Source organism: Poecilia reticulata, linkage group LG1, assembly GCF_000633615.1.
Source record: "Poecilia reticulata strain Guanapo linkage group LG1, Guppy_female_1.0+MT, whole genome shotgun sequence".
NCBI classification, from domain to species: domain Eukaryota; kingdom Metazoa; phylum Chordata; class Actinopteri; order Cyprinodontiformes; family Poeciliidae; genus Poecilia; species Poecilia reticulata.
Genome location: NC_024331.1, coordinates 27,789,179 through 27,802,982, shown reverse-complemented (window position 1 = coordinate 27,802,982; position 13,804 = coordinate 27,789,179). Strand labels below are relative to the sequence as shown.

General features: G+C 37.0%; 1 protein-coding gene across 1 annotated transcript in view; it reads left to right on the top strand.

Moving 5' to 3' along the window:
- Positions 1 to 13,804, top strand: part of LOC103470521 (glycine receptor subunit beta-like) — a 20,698-nt gene that overhangs the window by 3,985 nt on the left and 2,909 nt on the right. The window contains exons 2-9 of the mRNA XM_008419038.2: positions 6,068 to 6,197; positions 7,535 to 7,641; positions 8,579 to 8,646; positions 9,459 to 9,685; positions 10,532 to 10,614; positions 10,695 to 10,832; positions 12,032 to 12,184; positions 13,588 to 13,736. Of these exons, the coding sequence (XP_008417260.1) occupies positions 6,073 to 6,197; positions 7,535 to 7,641; positions 8,579 to 8,646; positions 9,459 to 9,685; positions 10,532 to 10,614; positions 10,695 to 10,832; positions 12,032 to 12,184; positions 13,588 to 13,736 (1,050 nt within the window). The 5' untranslated portion in view covers positions 6,068 to 6,072. The remainder of the gene's footprint in view (positions 1 to 6,067; positions 6,198 to 7,534; positions 7,642 to 8,578; positions 8,647 to 9,458; positions 9,686 to 10,531; positions 10,615 to 10,694; positions 10,833 to 12,031; positions 12,185 to 13,587; positions 13,737 to 13,804) is intronic.

The following is a 13,804-nucleotide window of genomic DNA, read 5'->3' as shown; positions in this document are numbered from 1 at the left end:
CGGTCGGTCGGTCGGTTGGTCGGTCGGTCGGTCGGATGGTCGGTCGGATGGTCGGTCGGATGGTCGGACGGTAGGTCGGTTGGACGGTCGGTCGGATGGTCGGTCGGTCGGACGGTAGGTCGGTTGGACGGTCGGTTGGTCAGTCGGACGGTCGGACAGATGGTCGAATAAACGGATGGATGATTTGTCCATGTTTCTGTATTTATAATGTGTTTAGAAGGTAAACAGGAAAACCTGAATCTGTAAACTGGGACCTGATTCTCTGCTTCTGCATTGTTACGTGTTCATTTCCCGGCAGCGGACTCCTGTGTCGTCTGTAAAACCGCAGCGCTGGCATGTCACATAAATGAGACAGAAGCAGCAGAATGCAGCTGCGGTGAGTTTGCTTCAGGCGCTGCGTCCACCTTTGTGTCCATCACAGGTCATGGATCAACACATTCTGGCTGCAGCATTAAAGGACAACCTGCTGGTAGCTGCAACACTCCCTCTGCTCATGTTGCATTTCTGAGGGAAGAGGTCAGAAAAATAATGCTTCCGGATCCATGTTTTAATCTGTTAAACCTCAAACATCCAGCGTAGCATTTACTAATCCCAACTAATCCGGTTAAAACTTGCATCTTTACGTCAGCCCTCATAGTTTAACGTTGTTACTGTTTGTGCCTGTGAGCCCCTTTCACTTCAGTGAGCTGGAAGGTAATTAAGCAGAAACAAAAGGTTTGTTTGTTTGTTTGTTTGTTTGTTTGTTTGTTTGTTTGTTTGTTTGTTTGTTTGTTTTTGTTATAATTGCCATGGTGTTCTAATTTAAGGCATGTGAATGTGGCACAATCACGAATCTGATCAGGGACTCTGTGTGGGTTGGAGGGAAGATGAGAGAGAAGGGAAAAAAAGCAAAAATAAAGAAAACTGAATTCACATCTATAGTGAATTTAAACCACATGAAGCTAAAGCTATTCCACTTGATGAGTTTTTGGTAAAACATATTTACAGATAAAGGTGTTTTTATCTTAAAGTAGCTTAATTACTGCTCTGAATGTGTTGGGTTTTTGCATTAAATGGCCTTTTTGAGTCTGTTCTCCAGTTAACAATAAACCAATTACTAAATTAGTTGACTATGTTTTCAATAATTGATTAGTCACTATTAATGTGATTAACCATTTCAGCCCTAATCCCAATATTGTCTGTAAACATTATGGCCAATGATGACCTGATTTCATTTGTCAACTTGTTCTTTATAAATTCAACAAGAAGGGGGTCAAAGTTCACCCCTGGTGTGCCTCCCATCCCAACCGTGAACGGATCCGTCACGCCTGCCGTACACCTCGCCACTGTCTCACAGTGATGTCTCCTCTAATTCAATGTTTCTCAAACCTTTTCCAGCCACGGATCATTTACCCCATTTAACAAACACAACATCTTAATATATACAACCTGAAATTAAAATATGAGTTTCTTAACTCATTATCTTTGGGTGGAGCTGTTTTGTAAATGTGACTGGCCACAATAATAAGTCAACCCGAGGCGTTTTGAGTCGTTTACAGATTCTGAATGTATGTTTTCTAAGCTTTCCATGGAAAACACATGGAAATAAAAAAAGTTCTTCAACTGTTGTGTGCACTAATATCATCATAGGGCTATTTGTGATTTAGAAGCATAATAAGAGAAAAATAGACTTGTGTTGCGTTGGCAAAAACAAACGTTTTCTTTCAGCCAGTGGTTCGCCCAACATAAATAGTTTTATTTTAGGTGTTAAGATGCAGTTAGTCAGCGCGGGGTGCAGCGTTGCTCATCAAACTCAGCACAGCTGCAGATCTAGATCTGCATGTCTGCTTTGTATCCTAATAGAGTTCAAAACACCTTGATAAACTTTCCACTGGTATCTTCAGGCTTTCTTTTTAATTGAATTTATCCATCATTATTTTTAAACGTAATCCTTTGGTAAGCTAACTGTAGCATCGTACTTTCAGCTCAGCAAATAAACAGATGTTAACATGCAGGACCTCGCAGACCACATTTTGAGAAAGACTGCTCTGGAGCCACAAAGAAATGGTGCAACATGTTTTGACCTTTCCTTTGCTAAATCATCACTCACAAACAGAGCATCACCTCTGAAACCACCTTTCCCCTCATTAAATCCAACTGCTGCTCACTGATTGTCCCTTCTCTCCTTAACCTTCATAAGGCTTCATTAACTCCTTCCCGTATCTTTAAGGCATGGCTCATCAGCTTCATTCCTCTGCAGTTGCCACAGTACTGCATCACCCTTGTTCTTAAACACAGGTTGTGCTTTAAAGCAGGTATCACAATTCAAAGCTGGAAAAAAAAAAGAAAAAAAGAAAATTTGCACAGAAGACAAATGACAACCAATTAACTTTAAAGAACATAACTCCTCTAGTCACGGCTCTCAGACTTTGACAGAGTTTTGAAAACTTTAAATTGTTCTACCGGCTATCCGTACTCCACTGGACGCTCAGAAAAGACAGGCGTGGAATAAATTGCCGTAATTACACAGTTACATAAGCTTTGCAATGTCATTTGAATCAATCCAGGCAGATAAATCAGGCTAACAGCCTTAGCTGCTCGTACATGCTCCTCTGTAGAGATTCAAGACGCTAAAATCTTCACTCAAGTCTTTCTGTTTTAGAGTAGTGCACTTTATGATGAAGAGTGCGTTAAGATGATGGAATGAGCACAGCGAGGCGATCCGGTGGGTCGGGTATAGTCTGCAGGAGCGTTTTGTTGGGGTCCGTTGGGTGCACTCATGCCTGTAATTGGAGAGAAAAAGGTGTTGCTGTAAATGATTTCTATTGTTTTCCACTTGGATTATTGTGGTTTTCTTTGCAGGATGGGATTTGTTTTACTATACAGAAGCAATATTGTTCAAATGATCGCTGAAGTAAATGATGTGAAATTGATGCTTTGGTCCCAGAGAAATGCTGCAGTCGTTGACGGAGAGGTGTAGCTCTTTGTTTTATCCCTTCAAAAGGATTACACCAACACTGACACGATCTGCGTTTCCATTGACAATGTAATTGCATAAAGTGAAATTATGGGGGGAAAAATTGTGTCAATTTCGACAAAGCTCACGTTTCTCTTTAAAAACGTTTTGCTCTAGAACGAGGTCCTTTTTCAACATTCGGATGTTACGAAGAAGATGACAGGAAGTGGTAGGAACATGACAGTGCGACATGATTTTAAAAACTTTTCGCTTAAACAAACTGATTCACATGTGATTTTAATTGTGTTTCTTATTTAATGGGAACACCGCAAATGCAAAATTCAGTTTTTTCAGCATTAATGAAATATCGACAAGGTTTTGCAAATATTTGTAATGGAAATGCAATTCAGGTCGAGGTGGTTTAAATCTGTTGGTAGGATCCTACACACGAAAAGCAGAGTAAAGGTTTTTAGTACCCAGTGGCACCATGAGGTGTCGGATGTTTCCAGAAAGACACAAAGGCCCAATTCTGAGGCGTTAAATCACAAAGTCAAATTTCTTGTATAAGTCATATTTGACATATAACAACTGAAGGTAACATAGTTACTTCATTGTACTAAAAATTTTTGCTATGTATCTGGAAAACATATAAATCTGCCCCTTTAAATAATAAGTATCGTTATTGGTATCGGCGATACTGATTCCTGTATTCACTTGGTATCAGATTGATGCAAAATATGCTCTATCTCACAAGTCTCTAATGAACACTGCCAGGTGTTCTTTAAGAGATCCTCCTCCAAACAAACACCAGGATTTTCCAGAACCACGTACCTAAAAGAAAGATTACAGCGTCTACAAGACGCTGCAGACCTGCCAGCATCAGTAGAGCCTGCTTCCTGCAACTATTAGATTCATTACACAGGACATTAAGGAGGGAAAGAAGTACCAAACACCATCATCTAATTCACTGACAGTTTAATGTGTTACCGACACCTGGATGTCCACCTCCCAAATCTTCTTATAATTGCTTTCATGTGTTTAGTTGCTGCACAGAGCGTGCAGGGCTATCTCTCCTCTTCTTAATCTGCAGCTTTGGAAACGCTCAGAAAACTTTTTTATGCACACACACATTTAATTCCACAGACTGTCACAGTGCAATGTTTATGCCTGTTGAGCTCTTTGATGGGTTGTTTATTTAAATGCATGTGTAATTCACTCTAAAGTAAGGATCTTTTCTTGTTAGTTCCTGCTCAACCAGAACGATTAAGCTAACAGAAAACACCTCTGTCTCTTCTTCACACATACAGCAAGCATGTACTCTGCAGTAATGTTATGAAACCATGTCCTTTTTAGGGCTGAAACGATTAATCGGATTAACTGTGATTAATCAATTAATCGTCAATCATTAACTAGAATATAAAGATTAAACATATATACAGCTGGGAGAAAAATGCAACATATTAAAAGCAGTAATGAAGCCAAAACTCTACAAAAATATTTACACTTTGCATTTAAGATTCATTGTCTGTAAATATGTTTCACCCAGAATTTCTCAATGAATAATGGTTTTAGTTTCATCTGTAAGTAATGCTTTTGGATTGCATTTTTGGAAAATTATTTTTAAAAAAAAGAAACTGGACTTTTAATGTATTTCTAATTTTGTAATAAAAAAAGGCTTATTAAATGAAAAATATGTAGAATTAGCAATTTTTTTATCTGATTAATCGATTTATCGTCAGAATAATCTATAGAATAACCGATTGCTAAAATAATCACTAGTTGCAACCCAATTAATTTGGAGACAAAAACAAAATATTTTTAATAATAAAACATAATAAAAAATATCTGGATTAATTACAAACTTATATTTTATGCCTTTATTTCTGCTCATTTAAATAAAATATTACAAATTAGAATATTACATCAGACTAATAAATATTTGATGGATTGATGAAAAGTGTTTTTAATACCTGCTTAAAGGTCATTTTCAAAAGATACTTTTATTCTGAAAATCGGTCCCATTTGAACACATATTCAAACTTATAGAGATTTACCCATAAATACCTGGATCCAGTTCAGAACAAATTCAGTTGATTTTTTTTTAAATCCAGTAAAGATCAGTGTATGTCTTACCAGTGAGCTTAAACTCGGTTGACTCGACTACCAAGAAGAAAATGTGAGTTTATCATCAGTAGACCCATAACGACCTGGGATTCCAGCCTCACCATGTGTGAACAGAAAGAGCTGACTTGCCTCACTGCAGTTGGTCGACCTGATGAGCTGAGGTTAGCAACATTGGCCCCAGCGGAGTCCCCAAGGTAAATTTATCGCTCAGCGGTTCGTGGCTTCCTGCCAGGGAGTTTGGTCCACACTGAGGAGGAGACGTTCCTCTGCAGAAGAAAGGTTTTAGTCCTGAGAGGCCTTGGATCTGTGATGCTGTCCCAAATGGTTTTAAAGTCATTCTGGAGGTTCATTCTGGGTTTTTTTGGAAAAGATAAAGAAGAAGAGGAGGGCAGATGTCCACCTGTTGGGAAAACACAAAATCTTACCAAGTAAATGTTTTTAGATTCTAGTGCAAATATCTTGAAATAAGACAAAACTGCATGTAACCTTTCAGTAAGCTATATGAGCTTGTTTAAAGTCAGTAATTCCTCAATATTAATGAAAAAAGTACTACTTACATTGCCAGATTATTTAACTTATAGTAAGACATTTTTCCTATGTTACAAGTGAAATTATCTACCAGTGGAACCAGAACCTTTTCGCCATTATGAATAAATTATTGACTTAAAACAGGCCTCTCTGAAAAGTTACCTGTAAGTTAGCTTTCTTTTACTTCGAGGGAACTAAAATATTTGCACTATAACTAGACCAAAACTACTTGGTAAGATTTTGTGTTTTTCTGAACGGAAAATATGAAGCAGTGAGTTTGGAAACTGAATGTGTAGTAGTTACATTAGACCACTAGAGGGCTCTGTGACTCCATGTTTGTAAAACCATCCAGTCGCCTCCTGCTGTGCGATTCACTAATTGCGTTTAGAAAAGCGCTTCAAAAATTGTTGTAAAGCTTTTTGTGTAAAATGGATAAATCCATTTTTATTATTATTATTATTATTAAATTTTATTTTTCAGGCAACATGGCTCCTGTGTTTAGATCCATGATTTTGCTGCTGCTGCTTCTCTCCTGCTGGCAACCTGCTGGAGCCAAAGAAGGAAAATCCACCAAAAAAGGAAAGAAAGGAAAGCAAGTTGTCTGTCCATCGTAAGTAAAAATTATAAAAATAAAAAGGTTTGTCTATCAAAATGGAGCAAAAAGGATATATGAAAACAAATGTAAAGATCTGAACAACTGTGTGAAATTAATAACGTTAATAACCTGGAACCACAAGTTATTCTGGTTTGTTTTATGTTGTTTTTTGTTTTTTGCTTTTCAGAGAACCGTTATAAAATTGGGTCTGGCACTCAAAACTCAGTGGAAAAAGTCCCGGTCCACAACGTGTCATCATAAACCAGCTCTATAAGAGTTCAGACATATGAGGTCATTCAGATTATTTGTCAAAAATATAAGAAAACCAAACAGAAATCAAAATTCTTTGATCAGAAACACAGAAGAAGGCTTGATAAAATCCTTTCTACGTCATTTGGGTTAGATTACTTTGATTCAAATTAAAAATAATTCAGTTTAAACAGGAATAAAACACAGCGTTCAATCATGCAATGCCTGTGTTGTCATAATTCTAATTTCGTAGAATTATTATATTTTTGATAATTCTACAAAATAACACCAGGCATTTATAATCACAGAAATAAGATGGCTAAAGGAAAAGTCAGGAAAAATCTTAAAATGGAGAATTGATGGACTTTAAAAGAACAACCAGACATAAAGGCCTTCAGGAGCCGTATGACTATCTGTGTGATCACAGGTTTTATTTGCACAGTTTTCTTCCCTGATGACACAGGATTCTTCCAAATTACAAAACCAGGACTCGTGATGATCAAGCTAACAGTGGCTCTGGCAGCGTTGAATGGATTTGTCAACACAGAGTTTAATCCTTAATCCCACTGGGAATATTTGGGATGTGGAGGAGAAGAGTTTACACAGCCCAAAGCCCCGTCCTCAGTACAGAGTCTGACAAAAAGAAAACTGCCGACGGATGTAAAATGTTATTATAACAATGATCAAAGTCGTAGTGTGAAACTTTTCGTTTTATGTTTAACTTTATTACTTGCACCTGTACAGAACAAACCGTGTTGCCGTTTCAGGTTTAAAACATTTCATTTGTAACACACAGTGATGGTTTGTCTTGTTTTTTAATCTGAAATCCGACTTTCCCAGTAGGAAGCAGTAAATTCCCAGTTTTGCGTACAACTGGAGTTCTGCTTTAAGTTTCTGGAAACCAGTCAAACACTTTCCATTTTTCACTGGATGTGCCACATTCCCCATTTCACCAAAAATGGTTTTCTATTTTTTCCATGTAAACTGGGGCAGTTTAGATAATATTGCACTATTTCAAATGCAATAACTTTAATTGGTGAGTGTTTAACTTTCAGCTCCTGTTTCGATCTAATCTTGTAGCTTTTTATTTTCTCTTTTAACAGACAGCTGTCACAGGAGGATTTAGCCAATGTTCCAGCTAACTCCACCTCCAACATTTTGAATCGTCTGATGGTCAGTTATGACCCAAGAATACGGCCCAACTTTCAAGGTAAAGCAGAAATGTTCACAAAGGCACAAACTTAAACTTATTTTGTTAAACTGAATCAGAATAATAAGGAACGACTCCTAATTTTAGGCTAAATTGTTAACAACAGTTCCTATTCGGGACAATTAGAAATAAAATGGACAATCTAACTGTGTGTAAACAAAAATAACTAAAAGTAGAAATGTTTTGAGCAGTGAGGAATCATTTTTCACTGAGGTTGTTTTCCATCTGCTTCAGAGGTTGAAGGGGTTGGAAATAATGTCACATCAGAAAATCAACATTTCAGGCCTAACAATGAACATCAGTGTTATAAATCTGTCCAACACGTCCGAGTCGCTTCAGGAAGCATTCTGGTTCTGACCTTCTGACCTTAGAGCACAAATGAAATTCAACATGACTTCACACACACCAACAGGAGAAACAACAGATTTAGTTTAATCTTAAAGCAGAGACTGCATTTTGTTTGGAACATTTACATTAAATAATCTTACAGAAGTTACTTATTCAAAAACACAAAATTTTACTGGGTATTTTTAATCTGATGCAAATATCTTAGCACACTTGAAATAAGACAAAAATATTTAAAAGTAACTTTTCAGCAAGAAATATGAGCTTGTTTAAAGCAAATAATTCATTAATACTGATGGAAAAAGTGCTGGTTTCATTGGCAGATTATTTCACAAGACAAGTTTTCCCATGTTAAAGTGAAATAGGCTTCCAGTAAAACTAGGACATTTTCACAAATATTTCTGACTTTAAAACAAGTTCGTATTTCTTGCTGAAAAGTTACTTGCAAGTTATTTTTGTCTTATTTCAATAGTTCTATGATATTTGCAGTAAATATCTTCTACTTGGTAAGATTTTGTGTTTTTGCAGTGCTGAGATCCAGTAACTCCGCATTTACTCGTTAATCTGCGATATTCCTGTTGCATTATTCCAGGAATCCCAGTCGAGTCCAGGGTGAACATCTTCATCAACAGCTTTGGCTCCATCCAGGAGACGACCATGGTGATTCATTCCACTCACAGTTTCTTTTTTTAGTGCTGCAGAAACGATGCTGCACTAAAAAAAATCTGACTTTTGAAGTTAAATGTGTCTTTATAACTGTCCAAGTCCCAACACAAAAACCATAGCTGATCAAATGGGCCCTTTATTTTTCTACATAGTTAATAAATGCTGTAATATTTGATCTGCACAAAAACCATTTATTTCCTGCCTCTGTTCAGGTTCGGGGTAAGTCCAGAGAAATTTGTCTTCTTTCATCTTTATCTTGTTTTCACCAGAGACCCACAACATTACGGACCGAAAAGCTGATTGGTTAGAAATTAATTTTCAACTAATTAAAAACTGAATATCAGAGATATGAGGGTACTTTCTTCTTATTGCTTTGTTTTTATTTACAGAATTCAATATTAGACAGATTACAAAGTTTTAACAAGACTCAGTAATGTATTATTCTTTAAAGTTAAATAAATGGACGTTATTGCTTGGTAGTGATTTAGTACCTCATTTAAGAACTTTACTGTATTTTTATTTTGATCATTAAATTATAGGAGTCATGCTAATCATTAAAGATTTTAAGAATCAAATAGAGCACTGTAAAAAGACAGTCTATTCATTTATGTATTCCTAAAAGATATTAATATGTTATCAAAAGCAAAATAGGGGGAAAAAACATTTTATTCCTTTTATTAATCAAGTTTAATATTCATATTCACAAAACAAATAATTTAAATCAAAGATTTCTGTATCTAAATTTGAAACACTGGTAATGGAGGTGTGGTGAGAATCCAAACTAAACGAGAATGTTTTCTACCCAGGACTACAGAGTGAATATATTTCTTCGTCAGAGATGGAACGACCCTCGTCTTCGGCTGCCTACTGACTTTAAAAGTGAAGCGCTGACTGTTGATCCCAAAATGTTCCAGTGTTTGTGGAAACCAGACCTGTTTTTTGCCAATGAAAAAAATGCAAACTTTCACGATGTCACACAGGACAACATTCTTCTCTTCATATTCAGGAACGGAGATGTCTTAATCAGCATGAGGTATCCAGCCACGTCTTCTGACATTACGCCACAGCATCCACACGCTGCGAATGGTTTGAAAATGATGATGCGTTTAAAGCATCTGCACAGGCACCATGTCAGACATCCAACACACAAAATGCATCTAAACTCTGAGGACAGACTGAGAAATACAACAAAAAGGAGCGAAAAGCAGAAAATAAACCAAAAACATTCATGTTTGTAGATTTTGGTGGAACTGATTTGCAATCCTGAAGTTTTGACTTCAGATCTCTACCTGCACTATGTATGTATTGAAATATTCACAGATTCATAGTTAAAACTCTCTGTGTGGCTAATTTAATAACATCAAAAGTGAAAATGAGCCGTTAAGTACTGGAACTCTTTATATTTTGAGCTGATGTTGGATTTTGAGGTCTGAGTCGGTGAGAAACTTTTGAGTTTTGGAGGCAGTCTTCCTGTTGCACCGGGTCTTCCAGCTGGTCTTTCTGACTTGGATCATGGAAATTTAAAATTAGCAATTCAAAATATGCAAATGAATACAAATGAATGAATGCAAATAATTAAAATACAATATGTATGAAATTAATCAAAAATCTGCTGTTTCTTTTATCTTGCCATTTAAAATATCGAAATTCTACAAATTAAATTGTAGAAGTTAATCTGTTAATAAGTCTGTTTCTTGGTGTGTAATTACTATCTGGCAATAAGAAATATGATGAAAATGGGAAGTTGTAATGTTAGTGGAAGCTCATATTACTCCTCTGGATTCCCTCTAAAAGCTATAAATGTTATTTTAAAATGATAATAGCATTTACTTCATAGAGGTTGTTCACCCGGATGTGTTGTGCATGTACTTATATGCAGACTTTCAGTGACTCTGTCTTGTCCCCTGGACCTCACACTCTTCCCTATGGACACACAGTTCTGTAAGATGCAGCTGGAGAGCTGTGAGTAGAAACATGCAGTGCTGACATGCACACTAAATTTAAATATATGCACATAAACTAAGTCTGTTTGCATGTTTTAGTTGGCTACACCACCAGTGATCTGGTGTTCATGTGGCAGTCGGACCCGGTTCAGATGGATGAGATCGCTCTCCCTCAGTTTGACATCAAACAAGAAGACATAAAGTATGGAAACTGTACAAAGTACTACCAAGGAACGGGTTCGTAATCCTCATTTATCACTTTCAGTAACTCTGTGCAAAGATGCAGTGCATCCAGATATTGTTCACATGCTTCATGTTTTCCAAATTTTATGTTAGAGACTTAAAGTGACTGAATTGTACTAAATTAATGTCTTTAATCAAAATTCTACACAAATATTCCATTATAACAATGTGGAAATTGATTTAATTTGTATTTTAAACGGAAAACCATCTGCAGAGTGAAGAACACCTGAGTATGTGGGAGAGTTTAGTTTTGATAGAGAAGTAAATGTGGTGAAAACCTCAGTGGCTTTGCTTTTTATAGGTCATGCAAAGGTCAAACTAGCAACGGTGCATTAAGGCCACTGCACGTAGAAAAGAAAAAAAAAACGAGTGAATTTCTGCCAAAAAGGACATTTCTGAGCTTGAAAAGTCAAAAGAGCTCTGAAAGTCTGAGATTAAACCATTTTTCCAATTTTTCAGAAAAAACTTGGACATTTCTGAGTCAAAAAGTTTAAACTTTTATAACTCAGAAATATCCTTGTTGTTTCTAGAAAATTTCTGAGATTAATCTCAAAATTTCTGAGTACTTTCTATCAAATTTTTAACTTTTCAAAAGCAAAAATTTCACATTTTGTATAGGAAATATTTCCTATATTTTCTACCTACATTAACCCCAAAACGCCGTCGTACAAACTAAACTCTTGGTGAATAAATACTGCATGTTAAAATATCATCTGTGTAAACTGAAATATATTGCTATGGCCAATAAAAATGTAAAGTGCAGTCAGACACAACAGGCTCTGCAGACCGTTTGAGTTTTCAAACTTACACACTCGCAGCGTGTTGCTTGTGGGCGTGAGACATTATTAGCATCAGATGTTTTGTAGAAATGCCTTTTTCCCCACTGAGCGCTCCGGCATTGTCACTGTGCCTTTCTGTTTCGGGGAGTTGTTGCTATAGAAACAGGGATCCTAATTTGGCTGACTTGACTGTTGCAAAAAAAATAATAATAATAAAAAAATGCTGCTTGTATTTTACTGGGACTCTGAGCTAAAAATAATGCAATGCTGCAACAGTAGTGCAAACACACCTTCTGAAATAATCCCTGCTGAAGCTCAGATGCAAACATTTTTATCATTTTAACTCAGAGTTTATGCAGAGCAACAACAGATTTAACTAATGTGACGCTGCATTTTTATGATTTTTTTTTCCAGGGTACTACACCTGTGTTGAGGTGATTTTCATGCTGCGTAGACAAGTTGGTTTCTACATGATGGGAGTTTATGCTCCGACTCTGCTGCTTGTTGTTTTGTCCTGGTTGTCATTCTGGATCAACCCAGACGCTTCAGCTGCACGGGTGCCTCTTGGTGAGCACAAACACACACATACGTTGGTTTTGACTTCATCGATCCATTTCCAAACCTGTTATACTTACTGATGTTAAATTTACCTTCCAACTCACAAGTCGTATACGACTTGTGAGTTGTATTTCGACTTTATATATAAAGTCGAAATAAACAAGTCGTAAATCATAAAATCATTTTGTCATTACAAAGCTGAATTCACACCAATCAGGTATAACATTGTGATGAATGTAACGAAGTACACTGATTACTACATATCACCTGGCATATATTAAAGGAAATATGCAAAATTCACATTTTGCATGTTTTTGTAAAAAAAAACAAACAGCCCAAGTGCTTAAAAAAACTCCCAACAAGTTTTGGCAGTAAGTTCATGTTTTTTGGTGTCTGGAAAATGGGCCCTTTCTAAAACCTCCAGAATGTAACGAGTAACAACACAAATCAGCAAGCAGTGACCGTTACCTGGCAACCCCAGAGAGCCCAGCCCGTTACCTGGCAACCCCAGAGAGCCCAGCCCGTTACCTGGCAACCCCAGAGAGCCCAGCCCGTTACCTGGCAACCCCCAGCAATCCCCAGAGGAACTCATTTGAATTTAAAGTGACAAGACGCCCTAAAACAGCTCATTCTGAAAGGAAATCCAAAAAATGTAATGAACGTGTTTTGTATAGCCCATAGACCTTTCCTAACCTGTTAAAGGAAGCATAATCGGTCACATTTAAGCAAAAAAAGAAAAAAGAAAATCACATTTTTGTCCTCAGTATTTATGTCTTTGACATTCTTTTCAATCTTCCCAGGGAATATTTCAGTTTAATTACTAATAAAACTTTGATATAATGGTCATGTCCAGTCATAAAGATGTAGATTGAGCTGCTTGTCTCGACCGGCCGTCGTCCAACAGTCGTGTGGAGTGGAGAGTAGGACGTTTCGGCTGCTCGCCGTCCTGGTAAAGGTTAGCTGGTTCCTATGGATAGCAGTGAGGTTTGCTTGCTGTGAAGGAGACGAGGACTATATTGTCACTGGTAGCTGGTGGCGTCTTCATCACTTTAATGGCTTTAGCAAAGAAAATAACCAAGATTATAAAATAATGGTGTCCCAACAGCCAAACAGTCCAGTAACTCAGTGCTTATGGCATATATTTAACAACATTTAAGACTTTATTTTTATAAATTAATCATCCTTAGCCATGAAGGCTTTAATCATGAAAGCTATGACAGGAACTTATTACACAGATGAAAATGAGTCATTTGTTAAAGTCATTGTAAGCATGATGTATCACGCTGAGAGATGAAAATACTTTCCCTCCTTTTGTGTTTTCCTTTGAATAATTGTTGTAGAGCAAGGGTTACAGAAAAGATAACTCTGATCTGATAAAATATATGTTTCTGTTGCCGTCTGCTTGTTTCCAGGTATTTTATCAGTTCTCTCTCTGTCCAGTGAGAGCATGTCCTTGGCTTCAGAGCTGCCAAAAGTCTCATATGTAAAGGCCATTGATATATGGCTGATCGCCTGCCTGCTCTTTGGGTTTTTCTCCCTGGTGGAATATGCTGTGGTGCAGGTCGGTTCTAAGACACACACACACACACACACACACGCACGCACGCACGCACGCACACACACACACAC